This window comes from Monodelphis domestica, chromosome 7, assembly GCF_027887165.1.
Source record: "Monodelphis domestica isolate mMonDom1 chromosome 7, mMonDom1.pri, whole genome shotgun sequence".
Classification (NCBI taxonomy): Eukaryota; Metazoa; Chordata; class Mammalia; order Didelphimorphia; family Didelphidae; genus Monodelphis; species Monodelphis domestica.
In genome coordinates, this window is record NC_077233.1 from 90,852,419 (window position 1) to 90,870,488 (window position 18,070).

General features: G+C 49.4%; 1 protein-coding gene across 3 annotated transcripts in view; it reads left to right on the forward strand.

Annotated features, from left to right (window-relative positions):
- MST1R (macrophage stimulating 1 receptor) overlaps nt 1-16,122 on the forward strand; it is a 32,815-nt gene extending 16,693 nt beyond the window's left edge. For 2 of the 3 annotated variants that reach the window (XM_056805046.1, XM_007499877.3), the window contains exons 7-21: nt 23-182; nt 300-436; nt 2,609-2,770; nt 3,084-3,177; nt 3,428-3,640; nt 3,869-4,015; nt 4,527-4,689; nt 9,266-9,349; nt 9,439-9,636; nt 10,204-10,284; nt 10,821-11,002; nt 11,507-11,616; nt 12,048-12,213; nt 13,425-13,561; nt 14,491-16,122. In XM_056805046.1, the coding sequence (XP_056661024.1) occupies nt 23-182; nt 300-436; nt 2,609-2,770; nt 3,084-3,177; nt 3,428-3,640; nt 3,869-4,015; nt 4,527-4,689; nt 9,266-9,349; nt 9,439-9,636; nt 10,204-10,284; nt 10,821-11,002; nt 11,507-11,616; nt 12,048-12,213; nt 13,425-13,561; nt 14,491-14,821 (2,365 nt within the window). In that variant the 3' untranslated portion in view covers nt 14,822-16,122. Of the gene's footprint in view, nt 1-22; nt 183-299; nt 437-2,608; nt 2,771-3,083; nt 3,178-3,427; nt 3,641-3,868; nt 4,016-4,526; nt 4,690-9,265; nt 9,350-9,438; nt 9,637-10,203; nt 10,285-10,511; nt 10,800-10,820; nt 11,003-11,506; nt 11,617-12,047; nt 12,214-13,424; nt 13,562-14,490 lie in introns of those variants that run through there. The other variant, XM_056805047.1, reaches the window with a different exon arrangement.
- Nucleotides 16,123-18,070: the final 1,948 nt, after the last annotated feature.

The window sequence follows — 18,070 nt, forward strand, 5'->3', positions numbered from 1 at the left end:
TGTTTCGCCTGGACCTCCCAAGCTCCAAGAAGGGCTACGTGGAACAGTTAGAATGTCTACTGGTGGCATCAAGTTCACAGGCTGCTGGTCCTGCAAATGTCACCCTCACCGTCTCGGCAACAACGTCCAAATATCCGTTTCAGGTGAATGGCTCTTCAGTCCTGAGTGGTTTCTCCTTTGTGGTGAGTTTTGTTATTGTCACGCGCGAGATGGGGTGTGCTGGGAGACTGAGCCAAAGCGGTAGGCATTGGGTTGCTGACCAGATGTTCTTTTGGCTTTTCCCCTGTGTCTCTGGGTAGGTGCCAGTGGTGACATCCATTTTCCCCTTGTTTGGCCCTAAGGCCGGTGGCACTCAGCTCACCATCAAAGGACAGAACCTGAAGGTGGGCTCCAGTCATCGGGTGTTGGTTAATGGAACCGAATGCCACCTTATTCCGTGAGTAATGCCTTGGCACTGAAGGATGGCACCCAGACATGGTTAGACGGTATTTGCTGTTACGATGTATTCTCTTTCTGAGGGGCAAGCAATCCATGAGCATTTATAAAGCACCAACTGTGTGCAGTTTATTGTACTTACGTCTTGGGAATACAAAGACAAAAATAAGCCCAGTCATTGCCCTGACAGGCTTACATTCCCTCTGAAGAGGGTGGGAGGTGATAGGTGCATACACATGCATTTAAAATGTATATACAAGGCAAATGGCATTTACATTGAGCTTTGAATGAAATCAGAGGTTCTGAGAGTCAGAGGGGAGGGAGAGAGAGTAAATTCCAGGCTTGGGGGACAACCTATGCAAAGGCAGAGAACCAGGAGAACAAATAGTTTGAGGAAAAGCAAGAAAGTCAATTGGACTTAGTATGTCAAGGGAAGAATGTATAGTGAGGCTGGAAAGAGAGAAGTTTGTGTTTGACTCAGGAGATTATAGGGACCCCCAGAGCTTCTGGGGCAGGGAAGTGACACAGTCAGACCTGTATTTTAGGAATATCACTTTGGAAGCTATATGAGTTGGAGATGAGAAAATCCAGAGGCAAGGAGACTGATTCAAAGGCAGTAAGGTCTGAACTGGAGTTGTGGCTATAGAGAAAAAAAGAATAGCTAATCCTTATATAGTGTTTGCTATGTGCCAGACATTATGCTAGCTACTTTACAATTGTGATCTCGTCTGATCCTGCCAACAACTCTGGAAGATAGGCACTATTATTATCACCACTTTACAGATGAGGAAACTGAGGCAAACAGAGGTTAAGTGATTTGTCTAAGATTACACACAACTAGTAAGTGTCCAAGGCTGAATTTGAACTCTGGTCTTCCTGAATCCAGGCAGGGTACTATTCCTCTCCAACAACCTACCTGAATGAAAGAGATGTGGTTTTGTGCTTTATTTTATTTTTATTGTCACATAAAACACACTTCCATATTGATAATTGTTGTAAGACCTCCCTCATACAAAACCAAACCCCCCAAATAAAACCGTAAATTCACTAATGTGAAAGATAGTCTGCTTTGATCCATCTCTCTCCAACTCCCAACAGTTTTTCCAAAAGAGATGTTTTGGACAAACTTAATTTGATTTGTGGGATGGGAGAGTGAGGAATTGAGAATTACACTGAGACTGTTACCATGAATGAATGAATGGTGGCATCCTGGACAGAAGTTGAGAAGAGGGGCGAATTTTGGGGGAAAGATGATGAGTTCTGTTTTAGAAATATTAAATTTAAGGCACCTACAGGATTTTACAATGTTGAATATGCTGTTGTTGCAGGACTGGTGCTCAAGAGAAAGACTAGGGATAGATATGTAGGTCTGAGGATCATCTACATTACCTGGAAGTTGATAAGATCACCAAGAGTAAGTGTAGGGAGGGAAGAGAAGACAGCCTAGGACAAAGCCTTGGGGAATCTGCCACTGTTAGGAGTTGATCTATGAATGATGTCAGCACAAGAGACTGAGAAAGAACAGACAGGTAGGAAGAGAACCCAAAGACTGCAGTGTCATAAAAACCCTGGAGGGGAAGGGGTATCCAGGAGGAATGGTGGTGCCAAATACTGCAGCGGTGGAAAAGGATCACAAAAGACCACCAGATTTGGCGACTGAGAGATCATTAGCAGCTTTGGAGAGGGCAGTTTCAGTTGAGTGATGTGGTCAGAAGCCAGACTGCAAAGGGTTGGTGAGTGAATGAGAAGAGAGGAAGTAGAAGCAATAAGTAAACATTTATAGCTCTTTCTAGGAATTTGGCTATGAAATAGAGAAAAGATACTATAAGAGTTGAAGGAGATGGCAGGGTGAAGGCAAATTATGGGAGAGCTTATAAGTAGCCAGAGATAAGCCAATAGAAAAGGAAAGATTGAAGACTAGGAGAGGAGGAGTGAGTGATTGTATTGTAGTATGTCAGAGGAAATGGAAGGGGATGGGATCAAGTGTCTAAGAGGAGTTGGTCTTGGCCCTGGAGGATTGCCCATTCATTAGAGACTAGAATAAAGGAGAAGAGAAGAGAAGATAATGTCAGAAGGTTTTGAGATGTTGAGGAGATAGTTGGGAAATGGGGGAAGAAGGGCCTCTTAGTGAACAGTCTTTTCTTTTATTTTTTCTTCTCCTATCTTCCCCCAGAACCGAAGAAGAGCACCTTCTGTGTAGCACACCACCAGGAGGGGCTGAGGCCAATGTCTCCATCAGCTTGTACATTGGGGGTGCTGAGATCCATACTCTTTGGCCTTTCCAATATCGGAACAATCCCAATATCTCCAGCATCTCCCCCAATTGCAGTTATTCGTGAGTCCCCATGTTTCCCTTTGTCTAATCTACTTCCCTTTTCTCCAGCCCCAATGCCAAATGAGGATTCGAGTTCCTACTCTCTTAGGGGATACTGGGGGGTTATCAATAACTCCTAATTCTAGGTCTGTTTCCCTTTGGGGCATGTCTTCTCAGGGCCCCCCTATCCTTTGGATAGATTCTGGTCCCCACCTTGGCTCAAGCATTCTTGGGTGCATTTGGTTTCCCCTCTCCTTCCTGGGGGCTATTGTTCTCCAGAGGATTCTTATGGGAAAGGGGAAAGAAAGTAAAATCCTTTTCTCATCTTCCTCAGCGGCTCCCGTATTACCATCCAGGGCCAGAATCTGGATGCCATGTGGCAGATGGTTACCACCTTCGAGGATGAGCACAAGACAGTGAAGAAACTGGTGAGCAGACCCTGAGTAGTTTTTTTTTTCTGAGCCTGTTCCCCTCTTTTTCCTTACCACTGCAGCTTGTGCAAGCCATGCTGGACCTCAACCCCCATGTTAGATACTGGGAAGAAGTGTTGTCAAAGTTTGCTCCCAAAGTGGAGGTGGAGGCTCCCCCATCTCTCCAGGGGCAGAGATCTCCTTCATATATTAGATCCAGAGCTAGAGTTTTGACCAGCCCATAAGCCTCTCTATCTTTGGCCCTCAGGAATGCAACAATGCAACGCTCCCCACTGAACGTGTGTGCCTGGCTCCTGCCTATGCCAACCTGCCAGGCCGGGGACCAGTATGGGGCGATCTGAGCATCCGTGGGGATGACTCCATCCTCTACTTCCAGTCCAAATTTCCATTCTACCCCAAGCCCCACCTCCATTCCCGTCTGGGTCCTCTGAAGATTGAGCAGGGCTCTGTGGAAGTGAAGGTTTGTATAGGGGCCAGGGAAGGGAAGCCATTGAGGCTTGAGCTCCAGGACCCTTGAGTCCAAGAGAGCCCCGGCCTCCTGGGAATGGGAGGCCATTGGCAGAAGGAGAAGAAGGAAATCAGAGGTGGCTTTGGAGAGAGGTAAATGGTGGTGGAGAAAAGGGATTTGGAGGAGAGGTAGGGGAGAAAGCATATATCCTCCTGTTCACAAGGATGGGATTCCCTGCAGATTTCGGGACTAAGCGCCGTGGCCTCCTGCATGGACGTGAACATGACTGTGGGTGGCCAAAGCTGTCAGGCCAACCTGAAGAATAATCCTGTGATCTGCAATGTTCCTCCCACCCTGTCCATCCCCCTTGGTGGAGTTCCCCTGCAGGTAGAGAGATTTCTGGGCTCCTGGGGTCTCAGCAGCAGTCCCCTTGTCTCTCTGAACTTCAGATGCCCAGTCTAAGCCCAGAACTGGAGGAGTAAGGAAAGAACAACTGGGGCCAGAGCCCTCGAATACAGGGCTCCTAAACCCTGGGTCTACCTCTGCCATCTCAAATCCCCTACCGTCTGGGAGGGGGTCCCAACAGAGGGATCACAGCAGAGAGCTTCTAGCAAGACTTGGGCAGCCTCATCAGGGCAAGGGGAAGGCACACCATCATGGGGTTCAAGGCTCCCCAGACCATTAGATAAGTTGGAAGCTCCTCTAACAGATCCAGGGAAGCCAGAGGTGGAGCTCAATTTTCCAGTAGACTAGACATGGCCCCAAAGTAGGGCAGTTTTGAGGGGGAGGCTGCTGGGGAGTGGGCAGTATTCTACAAAGCCGGGCTCTAGCAAGATAAGCCTTAGCCTGGCTGGGTTCAAAGCCCAAGGGGTCTGAGCTCAGACTGGTTGGTCCTTAGATCTGCATTAATGGGGAATGTCAGAACGTTGGTATCGTGGCGCAGAGCTCCTCACAGCTCCTACACATCTCCATCGGAGTGTTCTCCATCATCGTCATCCTGGCAGCCTGCGTCCTAGCCTTACTGCTTTTCAGGTTCTGGAGAAGGAAGATTAAGAGGCAAAGTGAGTCTGTCTGTCTCCTCATCCTCCCCTCCCCTTTACAATCTGGGAGACCGAATGGGTGTCGGGTGACATCATCCCTCCCAGTGCTCCTGGGCCCCAATGGAAAGATGGTTTCACCTGGCTGGGCCCCGTGTCTTTGTGGTCCTGATGTGGGAGTAGGTTGAGATTGGATGAGAGTACAAATTGGAAAGCGAGATAGAAATGAAAGAGGCAGATTTTATCTCAGTGTAAGTAAAAGCATCCCAATAGTTAGAGGCAGAGAGATGGGGGTACCGTAGCCTAGATTAAGTGATTAAGTAGAGTGTACCCAGACCGAGTCCTGGGCCTGGAGTCAGGGAACCCCGAGTTCAAATTTGGCCTCAGACACTTGCTAGCTGTGTGATTCTGGATAAGTCACTTAAAAAAAAAAAGATTCTTGGTCACATTATTAAAGGAATCTCTGTTTAGGTGCAGGTTGGGCTAGACCCTTTGGAGTAAAAAAAAACTGCATTTTAGACCTGGCTCTGCACTGGCTCCAGGGAAATTTGGCCATATCACCTCTCCCCATCTGGGCCTCAACGGTAAAATGAGAAGGTTGAACTGTGTGATCTCCAAAGATTGTCCCACCTCTGCTATTTTTTACGCCCTGTTGTGAGTCCCCCTCCCAGCTCCAACATTCCATGTTCTGGGTTCCAAGGTCCCTCCCAGCCCTACCAATCTAGGTTCTGCTTTCTGAGCTCCCAGCCCCAGCTCCGGTGTCCTGTTATTCCAAGTCTGTGCCCTTGGGACCAGGCTCCAACAATGGAGAATTATAATTCATGATAGCACCCATTATGCTCTGCACAATGACTCAGAAACTTGCATGTCTATTATCAATCAATCAAAAAATTATTAAGTATCTCCTGAGCACAGAGGGAGTCTCTCCCCACTCGAATTCATCCTCCACACAGCTGCCAAAGTGATTTTCTTAAAGTGTAGGTCTGACGAGATCACCCTCCCCCCACCCCCCAGTCCCCCACCCTGCCACTCAAGAATTCCAGTGGCTCCCTATTACCTCTAAGATAAAATAGAAGAAGCTTTTAAAGCTCTTTACAGCCTGGCCCCTTCTTTCCCTTCCAGTCTCTACCCTTGCATTGCCTGACCCTCATGCCATGACCCTGTCACACACACACACAGGCACACAATTCCATTTGCCTCCGTTTCCCCATCTGTAAAATGGGGGTGATAATAATAGCACCTCCCTTTCAGGGTTGTTGTGTGGATCAAATAAGATAATATGTGAAACGTGCCTGGCACATAATAAATGTTTGTTCCCTCTCAAAGTGGAATAGGCCATCTTATGAGGTTGTTAAAGGAATTCCTACTTATCTATGGTCTCCCTCCTCACCTCCGACTCTCAGAATCCCTGGCTTCCTTGGAGACAGGCCAAATGCCACCTTATGCAGGAGGCTTTCTTTCCCCATCTCTCCCTGTCCCTCTAATGCTTCCTTCTAGCAACTAACTGACTCTTTTTATACGGTTCCCTCTCCCCTTAGAAGGTAAGCCCACTGGGGGCAGCTAGCTGGCTCAGTGGATTGAGAGCCAGACCTAGAGATGGAGGTCCTGGGTTCAAATCTGGCCTCAGACACTTCCTAATTGGGTGACCCTGGGCACACATAACCCCCATTGCCTAGCCTTTGGAACCAATCCACAGTGTTCATTCTAAGACAGGAGGTAAGAATTTTTTTTTCAATGCTCGGCTTTATCTGCTGGGCCACCAGCACCAGATCTGTGTTAGAGCTACCTAAACCTCCTGGCATGGGGAGGGAAGAAGACCCCCTTCACCAATCCTGGGGAATTCTGTTCCTTTGGGACCCAGGTCCCAGAGGGTTTCTCCTAGATCCTTCCTGCTGGGGCAAAGAGCAGATGATGTGGGTTACTCAGAGATGCTGGCTTAGCTGGATAATTTCATTTTATGTGGAAGGCATTGGAAGGACATGAAAGGAGACTAATACGAGAATTACTAGCCTGGCCAGAGGCTGTGCATTACAAGCTGTCAATGGCTAAGTGTTGGTTCTGCCTAGTCAGCAGGCCACATAAAGTCACCGCGGGGGACTAACCCTGCACCTCTCATCATCTGGTCCTGCCTGGAGAATGACTGGGATCTCCATTCCGGAATCTGATGGCTATGAAGAATAGTATGGCGCAAGGGCAGAAGGAAGGGGAGGGATCCAGCCCAGACTCCCTGGCACAGTTTGGAAATTGCTGGGATGACAAAAGTGGCATGGCCTTTAAGGACTTACACACACGCCAGTGTCGGCTTTTGCACATCCACACAGATTTTTTATGTCACACACTAATGCCAACCTAGATCCAGAAAGATCAATGGTCGCTGGAGGCTGATGGTTTCCCCAATAGAAGGTTCATCGATCAGGCTGCAATCCTACATGATGAGGTGCTGTGTGATACTGGACAAACCACTTCACCTCCCTGGACCCCTTCCCTTAGCTGTAAAACGAGGGAGTTGGACTAGAGGTCCCTCCTTGCTCTAGATGTGTGATCCTGCCAGTCTAGGGCGATAAAAGCCCTCCCAGGTGACTTTGGGCACCCTGAGCCAAGAGGATCTTGGAATCTGGTACAAAATGAGCTCCAAAAGGTAGCAGATTACAAGAAGTGAGACTTGTGTACCTGGAGCATTCTAAGGAAAGAAATGTATTAAGCTACTTACCTGGGAAACACAAGCAGCCATAGACTTATTATTTTTTAAGCCCTTACCTTCTGACTTAGAAGCAATACTAAGTATTGATCCTAAGGCAGAAGAGTGGTAAGGACTAGGCAGTGGGGGTTATGTGACTTGCCCAGGGTCACACAGTCAGCGATAGATTTATGAAGCATTATTGGATTTTTGTCTCTGGAAAGGGCCCAGGACAATATTCAGTAGTTGGTTTCTTTTTTTTTTTTAATTTTTAAATTAAATTTAATTTAAATTTAAAATTTATAGTTTAAATTTAATTTAGATTTTGTTTGTTCCAGTAATATTTTATTTTTCTCCAACTACATTAGAGCAATTTTTAACATTCATTTTCTCTCATTTTGAGTTCTAGATTCTTTCCTTCCCTTCCTAAGACAGTAAGCAATTGGCTAAAGGTTATGTATATGATATCACAGGACAATTGATTTCACTGGTAGTCGTGTCCTAGGAGTGTCAGTCCGATCCTCACCCACCCCAGGTGGATGCGGGCCTAGCTGCCAGCCAGCAGCCACTGGGGCTCCTATAGTGGCCGAAGTGGGTTGAGGGACGTCTACTCGGTGTACGCCTTCTCTGCCAAGCTGCATTTCTGTCAGGACGGAGATTCTGAGATGTTATTTAAGAACATGCTTTGCCTGGCAGAAGTGAAGAGATGGAGAATTATGCTGTGACATCCGCCCCCCCAGGGCTCCTCAACCCAAGCATTTTAATTGTTCCCTGCCAAATCTGCCACGGCCACCAGAGCCTCGGTGGACTCGGCATGTGGCTTTTCTGATGCATGTCTGCAAGGCCACCAGGAAAGATGCCAAAGGCTTTATTCCATACACCTGGACGGGTAGGGGAGAGCCAACTGCTGGGATCTGTGCTTTGGCGTCTCTGAGGATGGGGAAGGGAGAGAGACTCATGACTAGTGAGTCACTTGATTGAGTGACCGACCGACAGAGGCCTCTTGTCTAGCTGTGGAACAACAATGCCATAAGGCCTGGGTTTACTGGCAAGGGATTTGATTCTTGCTATAAAATCTTTTTAGTGTCCCGGGAAAACAAACTAGCAGAACAGTGAAGATGCTGCCCCATAAAAAGTAGACTTGGGTAGTCTGCTGGTCTAGAAAATTTCCCTGGAGAATGGCTGGGGTCCTCTCAAGATGGCAGAGCTAGACCTCCAGTTCCCTAGGTACGCTGTCTCGGCCAGTAATTCACAGAACCAGGATTTGAACCCCAGTCTGCTGGCTCCAATCTCATACTTTCTTTTCTTTCTTTTTTTAACCCTTACTTTCCATCTTATAATCAATACTCTGTATTGGTTCCAAAGCAGAACCCTCCAAAGTGAGGGTTAGGCAATGGGGGTCAAGGGACTTGCCCAGGGTCACACAGCTGGGAAGTATCTGAGGTCAGATCTGAACCCAGGACCTCTTGTCTCTAGGCCTGGCTCTCAATCCACTGAACCATCTAGCTGTTGCTACCCCCTCCTCATGCTTTTCTCACCACTGTCACATTGTCTTCTGATTGCTAAGGAGTTCTGTCCCTGCTTGACAACCAAGTTATTCCTTCTTTTTCTCCTTTGAGAGAGAGGTGGGGCCCTCATTATCATCTTCCTCTCCTCTCTCGGGGGAAAAAATGCTTCAATCAACACAACCTTCCTTTTATCTTCAAAAGGTTGCTCCTTTCCCTCTCTGGAAGGGAAGATGGGTTATCGCTCTTTTTGCAGATGGTAGACTGAGGTCCAGAGAAATATGACTTGCCTACAGTTGTACATGGACTTTGTGATCTAGTCTAGACTAAAATCCAAGCCTCTTGCTTCCCAGTGACCTCTCTGACATGGAAAGGCCTCTGAGAGGTTGTCCTCTCACAGAAATCTCTCTTTGCTTAGACCGACTAGGTTCTCTAGAGAGGAGCCATCCAGCCATCTCTCTGCCCCTGCTTCGCTCAGACTCTGATTACCGGAATGGTACTGGTAAGGAAGTGATCCTAGGGAAAGGCTGGGGAGGGGGCCTGCTTACTCACCCCCCCCCATTATTTCCCCTCCTCTTCATTTCCCTGCAGTCCTCAGTCCCACAGTAGGACCTGGCCACATTCAAGTTTCATCATCCAAGGGCAGCAGCAGTGGCTCTAGGGTCTCCCTCCTTCGGGTAAAGTCCATCTGTATGGGAGACCTGAATTCTGAGCTCCTGGCTGAGGTGAAGGATGTCCTCATCCCCCCTGAATGGATCATCACACATGATGATCAAGTCATCGGCAAAGGTGTGGGCTGGCAAGGATGTCTTAGGGGCTGGTCAGGGTAAAGGTAGGGGCTTGGGCTAGGGGAATGGGATGGGATAGGATGGGATGGAATGGGTAGGATAAGATTCATCTCCTTCCTTCCTCACCTCCTTCCCCAGAATCTCCTTAAGAATAGTGATCTATTTTGTGACCCTGGGCAAGACACTTAACCCACATTGCATAGCTGTACCCTTCTTCTGTTTTGGAACCAATACACAGTGCTGGTTCTAAGATGGAAGGTGAAGGGTTAGAAAAAACAACATGGCGACCAAATGGGCAGCAAAGGTGAAGGCTGGCAGGGTCATCTTGTGGGTAGAGGCTAGACCAAGCGCTCAAAGTTGGGGGATTGGGAAAGTTGGTCTCTTTGGGGTGATAGGCATGGGTGGCATGAGACTCAGGCTAGGAAAATGGAACAAGGATGAGGCCAGATCCATTCTGGTACCTGAGTGGGGTCTTAAGACAGTTGTCCCTGACATCCTTGAGGAGTTTTGCTCCTGCCCTGTGCTCCATCCAAACGTCACTAGGAACCCTTCTCTTCTCTACCCCCAGGCCATTTTGGAATTGTCTACCATGGGGAATATGTGGACTCTTCCCAGAATCGAATCCACTGTGCCATCAAGTCACTGAATCGTGAGTATGCTCCAAGTGTGTGTGTGTGTGTGTGTGTCTGTGTATGTGTGTGTGTGTATGCGCGCACGTGCGCATGTGCACCCAGTTGGTAGTGCTTGGGCCAGCCCTGTTTGGAATTCCTTGAATTTTACAGTCAGGTCCTTGAGGGTGGGGAGAAGAGTGGGGGTGGGTGGGTGGAGATGATCAGGGAAGAGGAAGAGACCATGTCTTCTTCTCTTGCTGTGCAGGGGGAGAAGCCCTGGACTTGGAGTCATGCTGTCTGGGTCACCTTGGGCAAGTCTCTTCCCCTCTCTGGGTCTTAGTTTCCCCCTCTGTAAAGTGGGCACAATAATACTCCATCTCCAGGGTGTGTGACACTCTAATCCTTTACATCTGTGAGGAAATAGAATAGAAATGTGCTTCCCCAAGAAGCCTGGCAGATGGCTCCGTGAATGCTTGTTTGGGCAGGGGGGGCTGGTCCTTTTCTGCTTCTCTTGGTGGAGGGAAAACCTCTCTGACCAGGCCCCAGCTGGACTGAGATCTTGAGTCTTCTACAGGCATCACAGAGATAGAAGAAGTGGAAGAGTTCCTGAGGGAGGGACTGCTCATGCGTAGCTTCTGTCACCCCCATGTCCTGTCACTCATTGGCATCCTGCTGCCTCCTGAAGGGCTCCCTCGAGTGGTGCTTCCTTACATGAAACATGGGGACCTACGGCATTTCATCCGCTCCCCAGAAAGGGTAAATGGCCTCCAGACCACCCCCCCACCTCCCTTTCCTTCTAGCTCAGAGCCGACAGTCCACAGTCTCTCAAGGCAAGGCGAGGCGACAATGCTTGCTGAGGTTTCTCCCAGTTGGTCCTAGATGCTATGACCCCTGTGGTTATAGGCCTCACCATCTGAGGCCAAGGGGGCCACGGCTCCCCAGTCAGAGCACAAGTTCTCTTCTTCCAAGGCCCCAGGAAAAAGCCTAAAGCTCTGCCCCAGAGCCACTTTCTGTCTACCCTCCTACCTTCCCCACCTGCCCAAGGTCCCTACCTCATGCCACAGGTCTTTGGGGTCTTCCCCCAACTCCACCTCCCCACATCGAGCTCTTCAAGGGTCTGTGTGTCCCTCAGACTGTTTTCCTGCTCGCTAAGCCATTGCCAGGAAGCAAGGCGAAGGGCACGTCCCTCTGAGCATCCTAAGAGAACGTGGCTCTTCCGCTTCGCTCTTGGGCTTGATGATGGCTGTGCTGTCTTTTCAGAACCCCACGGTGAAGGACCTCATTGGCTTCGGGCTGCAGGTGGCCCGGGGGATGGCCTACCTGGCCGAGAAGAAATTTGTTCACAGGGACCTTGCAGCTCGGAATTGCATGTGAGGAGCTGGGTTTGGGAAGCACCAAGAGAGGAAAGGGGGTGACCGAGCCAAGGCAGAAAGGAGCTTTGATGCATGCAGTACCTCGGAAAAATCGCGGGTCCCCTTCCCAATGATAAATCCGTGTGAGGTCTCGGGAAAGTCTGCTCTGGTTCCCCTATGTAGAACCGGGAGGAGGGGGGACTAGACAGGCTCTAAATCTCCAAGAAAATGGGCCTGAAATCCATAGATCTGACTCTGCCACGTATTAATATTCTGCGCAATCTTGGGCAGGTCACCTTCCCCCCTCTAAATCTCAGTCCTCTAATGCGCCAGTCTGTAAAACGGAGGAGTGGGGCTAAGTTCCCTTTCAGGTTCTGTGATTCTACTCCAGGGGAGCCCCAGTGGGGAGCTGCCAAAGCACTGGAGGCCTCTGTCGCCCATCTCCCCAGGCTGGACGAGATGTTTACCGTAAAGGTGGCTGACTTCGGCCTCGCCAGGGATATCCTAGACAAGGAATACTACAGCGTCAGGAGGCACCGGCATGCCCGGTTACCGGTCAAATGGATGGCCCTGGAGAGTTTGCAGACACACAAGTTCACGACCAAATCAGATGTGGTAAGAAGCCGGGACTGTGGGTCTGGGCCTCTTCTCCTCCATGCACCAATCCTACCGGGTTGACTTTGGGTCCTCAGTGTCTTCATCTGTAAACGAGGAGCCCTGGGGCCCCTCTCAGTTCCTCCTCTGCGGTCCTTCCAGAACCATGGACCTCAGCCAAGGGGACAGGTGGCCCAGTCTCGTTTTTCTTTGCTACTTGTTGGCCCTGTGATCTTCGGTGAAAAGTAGACCCCGCTGCCTCAATCGTCTTTTATAAAATGACTAGAGGACCCGTCTCGAAGGTCCTGCCCAGCTCTAAATGCCCGGCATTATCTTGGCACCCCCCAGATAACCCAGAGCCGGGGATGGGCAGCCGATACTCGTGTGGCATCCTGGGGTGCTTTCCTCCCAGCAGCCTTGTGAGCTCTTGCGGGGAGGTCCAGATGGGCTGCCCGAATTGTACAGCTGAGACTCAGAGAGATGCCCAAACTCACACAGTTAATGAGTGTCAGTCAGGATGATCATCCTTGGTCACTCAGTGCGTGGTAAATGCCACGGTGCTCTAGAAATGAGTCATAATTGTCATGAGTAGGACTATTATACAGTTACCACAGACAATCCTCAAGGTGATTCACCTCCTCCTCCTTCAGGGATTGGCTCTAGAGCCCACAAAGTCTCTGACATTGAGACCCCTCCTGGGCCTCAGTTTCCCCTCTCTGTCAAGTAAAGGTATTTCCTTGGAAGGGGTCTGAGTAGAGGAGCAAAAGCAAAGGTTTCAGGAGGGTAGTTTGGAGGATGGAGCTTGATGGTCCAGGGGGAGAGAGGAAGAAATGTAGAGGGCCAAGGTCTCATTTAAAGGTTATTGTGGGGAGAGGGAAGCTAGGTGGTCAGTGGATGGAGGACCAGGTCCAGAGACAGGAAGTCCTGGGTTCAAATCTGGCCTCAGATACTTCCTAACTGTGTGACCCTGGGCAAGCCACTTAGCCCCTTACCACTCTTCTGATTTGGAACCAATGCACAGTATTAATTCTAAGATGGAAGGCGAGGGCTTCAAAAAGAGAGGTCATAAGGCCTGCCCTAAGCGTGGACGGCACCTCATCTGTAGCTGCGGGGATCCTTTGGGGGATTTGGGAGGGGGACCATTCTCAGCCTACAGAATAGAGAACAAATGGAAGAACAGTTAAGGTGGCTAGCCATTGGCTCTCCTCATACCCTGTCCTCTTCATCCCCAGTGGTCCTTTGGCGTCCTCCTTTGGGAGCTGCTGACTCGAGGGGCGTCCCCATATCCCAACATCGACCCCTTTGACATTGCCCATTTCCTGGCAAAGGGCCGACGTCTGCCTCAGCCCGAGTACTGCCCTGATGCCCTGTGAGTACTGTGAGGGCACTAGAGAAGTGGGGGACAACTCGCTTTAGGGAACAGGGAATGGGGCTGACGCTTGTGGGCTGGGTGTCAGGAGACCTCGGATTGTCGAGGTGTTGAAGCATTCTCTAGTTCACACTCCATCTCTGTAAAATAAGGGGGTCAGACTAGCAAAGGTCCCTTTCAGCCGTAAGTTCTGTGTTTCCAGGCCTCTTCTTTGGAGCCAGAGATTTATAGACCAGAACTCGAAAGGGGTTCAGGGATCCCCTATTCACCTCATTTACAAGGAGATGACGAGGCCCCGAAGAAGTACTTGCTCAGGGTCATACCGCCTGAATGATAGAATCCGGACTCAAAGTTCCCTTGGGCAGTCATGTCATTGAGTGGAAAGACAGACCCCCAGCCTGGGAGATGAGACACTTAGATTTAGACCCAGCTCTAACCCTAACTTACTAGAATCTTGAGTAATTCTTTACTTGTGGCCTCAGTTTCCCCTTTGTAAACTGAAAGGGGTGCAACTGGTTAATCCATAAGAACCCTACTAAACTCTGATGTTTAGTAAGTCTTATTGGTTTGGGACCTGGGCTCAGGGAGCGGGAGTAATCATTAAGACAAGGTATGGGGAGGTAGGGGCAGGGGGGTGGATTGGGGCAGCGAGGTGGCTCAGTGGTTAGACAGTCAGGCCCAGAGGTGGGAGGTCCTGGGTTCAAATGTGGCCTCAGATACGTTCTAGCTGTGTGACCCTGGGCAAGTCACTTGACCCCCACAGCCTAGCCCTTACTGCTCTTCTGTCTTAGAACTGTTACTTAGTATTGATTCTAAGATGGAAAGTAAGGATTTAAAGAAAGAAGATGAGGTTGGAGGCTTTGGTTGGGGTGGATGGCTACTGCATAGGCCCTTCTCCTTCCTCTTCTGAGGATGTCTGTCCCTTACAGGTATGAAGTGATGCTCCAGTGCTGGAATGCTGTCCCCACAGAGCGGCCAACCTTTGGGGTGCTGGTGAGGGAGGTGGAGTGTGTCGCAGCCTCCCTGCGGGGGGAACATTATGTCAACTTGCACAGTGGCTATGTGAACTTGGAGTGTGGCCCCATCCTGCCCCCCTGCCCCAGCTCTGAAGATGAATTGGATCGGAGTGAGGAGGAAGAGGAAGAGCCTGAGGACCCAGGGGAAAAGGCTGAGGCAAAGGAGGCCTGCAAGCAAAGGGGGGGACCCCGGCCCCTCTCAGCCCCTCCACTCACTTTCCCCACACTAGAGAACTCTACATGACAGCTGCTGTTGCAGGGAACGACATCCGGATCAGGATAAAGATCTCCCCAAAGGGGAACCAACAGCCTGGACTTGGGGGCCTGAGAGCCCAGAGTGGGCAGCTCAGGAAAACTGAGCAAAGAGCCTCACACAGAGCCCTGGACCTGCTCCATGGTTGGCTCTCTGACTCAGGGCTCCCTGGTTCTTGGTACTCAGGGAGAAATGTAAATAGAACATTTCAGGACCTTCGAGGCAACTCTCTCTGCTCAGGAGCCCTGGCCCAGCTCCTCAGTTATAGTCCTGGTTGTTACAGGACAAGGATGGTCATTTAGCCCCTCCTTCCTTCTGAGGAAAGAATGGGGGACATGAGGCAAGGCACAGAGCTGTCATTCACTAGCCCCAAAGTCTGTGGAAGGCCAGGGATAATGCATTGGCCCCACCTCTCCTTTCCTGTCCCCGATAGGAAGAGGGGGACACGAGTGGCAAAAAGAAGGTGGTTCCTTGGTTTTCACTGTGCCCTCATTTTCTTTGTACTTTATACTTCCAGGAACCCTGGGGAAGGGCTGGCCTTAGAATATGACTGATGATCCTCCCTGGCCCTAAATAAGCTCCTCTCATTGTTGCCTAAATTTCCACCAATATTGCTTCATTCATTGGAGATCAAGCAGTAAGCTTTCTTGGCTTTTCTTTGAGAATACAGATTGTTCTAGAGTCCCACCAATGCAGATTATTCTAGAGTCCCACCAGTACAGATTGTTCTAGAGTCCTACCATACGGATTGTTCTAGAGTCCCACCAGTACAGATTGTTCTAGAGTCCTGCCAATACAGATTGTTCTAGAGTCCTACCAATACAGATTGTTCTAGAGCCCTGCCAATACAGATTGTTCTAGAGTCTTACCAATATAGATTGTTCTAGAGTCCCACCAGTACAGGTTATTCTAGAGTCCCACCAGTACAGATTGTTCTAGAGTCCCACCATATAGATTGTTCCAGAGTCCTGCCAATACAGATTGTTCTAGAGTCCTACCAATACAGATTGTTCTAGAGTCTTACCAATATAGATTGTTCTAGAGTCCCACCAATACAGATTATTCTAGAGTCCCACCAGTACAGATCGTTCTAGAGTCCTGCCAATACAGATTGTTCTAGAGTTCCACCGTTGCAGATTGTTCTAGAGTCCCACCATCTCTAAGAATGATCCTTCCCTGGTCCACTTAATTTTAGTATCTTCCCTCTGAGATTATCTCTGCTTTATCTGTCTATTTTGTTTGTATATATTTGTCTGCATGTTGTCTCCCCCATTAAATTATGAGCTCCTTGAGATCAGAGAATGGTTTTTTATTTGCTTAATTGCCTTTATTTTTTAAATCTTTACTTTCTATCTTAATAATGACACTAAGACAGAATTTAAGGGATGGGTGATAGGGATTAAGTGACTTGCCCAGGGTCACATGGCTAGGAAGTGTCTGAGGACATATTTGAACCCAGGTCCTCCTAACTCCAGGCTGGACACACTATCCACTGAGCCACCTAGCTGTCCCATTTGCCTGTCTTTGTATTCCCAGTGACTCTGCCATCCTGTGCCCTCTCATTTCCTTGGCCAGTTGTTAGGATAAAGCAGGTTGGCGGGACGAGAGGAGGATTGGGAGGAAGCTGGAAATCAGACTGACCGTAAAGTCAGAAGACCACGCTGGGTGACCTTGACCAAACCCTTCCTCTGGGTCTCATTTCCTTCCCCTGTAAAGCAAAGACCCAGATTAGGGAAGCTCTAACATCGCCGCTTCCCCCTTTGGCATGGAGTGTTCTGAGTGCCCTTCCTTCCCTCCCTGATGCTTGGAGATTCTGGATCTGGGACCCATCCGAAGCTGACTAGTGGCCCTCCTCCTTGGGCTAAATCTGGACCTTAGCCTGTGGTTCCCTAGCCGATCCACCATCCCCCCACTTCTCAGCTGAGTTGGGGAGAGGGAGGATGGGAATCTGTAGGGAGGGGGGCTTGGGAGAGGAAGGAGGAGGGTGAGGGTGAGCCATCTATTGTAACCAAGGCATTCAGACTTCTATTTATACCAGCCTCAAGGCCATCAGCACAGCAGGCCAGGCGGGGACTGGGGGCCCCTGAATGGCTGCTTTCCCCAGAAGGGGCTGCTGGGGGAATGGGGGGAGGGCGGTTCTCAGGCTGACTAGTGAGGCAGAGAGGGTTGAAACTGCAAAATATCAAAGATGTGGAGCTCTTCTCTCCTACCTTCACCAGACCAGACTGAATTCAGGAAGCCCACTATTCCCCTGTGAAACAGCTCCAGCCAGGCTAGGACCCCTGACTCTCTCGTCCTGCAGTAGCCTGGCTCAGTTTCTCAGAGCAATCATCTGTGTCTTCCACCCCGTCTCCACTCCATATCTGGTTGACTTTCTGGACTTTGGTTGATAGTAAGCAAGAAACCAGGAAAAAGAGAGCTTCAGGTCAGTCTCTTCCTTTTTCTGGGCAGCCTCAGTTTCCCCATCTATAGAATGAAAGCGTTGGGCCAGTTATCTCTGAGGTCCCTCCCAGCTGGAAAATACTGATTCTATTATCTAGGCAACTAGAGTACCCTGCTCCAGTCATGTGCTATAAAACCTTGGGACTCATTGTCAAAAGTATGTGGGCGGAATGGAGGGTGTTGAGCCATCCCCAATCCCTGGTTGAATCCCCTGCTTTGTGAGATCACTGATATTTTGAGAGACAAGTTGGTAGGATCAGGGTTTAATCTGTAACCAGGGTCAGGGTCTAGGCTCCCCTAGGCTCCTCAGCCAGGAACAGCTGGTGAGGTTGGTAAACTGAGTCAGGTTGCCATAAAACTCAGCTGTCAAAGTGATCTTCCTCTAGAAAGGTCTACTACTTAATAAACTAGTTTAATCATTAAGAAACCCTACTTAATAAACTCCAGTAGCTCCCTATTACCTCTAGGATCAAATATTAAATCTTCCTACCTTTCCAGGCTGCTGCTTCTTTTTTTAAAACCTTTACCTTCTGTCTTCGTGTCAATTTTGACACTAAAAAGAGTGGCAAGAGCTAGGCAATTGGGATTAAGTGACTTGCCCAGGGTCACACAAATAGAAAGTGTCAGAAGTCAAATTTGAACCCAGGACCTCCTGACACCAAGTCTGGTACTCTCTCCACTGTGCTCCCAGCTGCCTCTCTTTCCAGGCTTCTTCCACCTTACTCCCCTCCACAGATCTTTGGATTCAGGGATACTGGCCTTCTTTGCTGTTCCTTGAACAAGACGCTCCATCTCTGG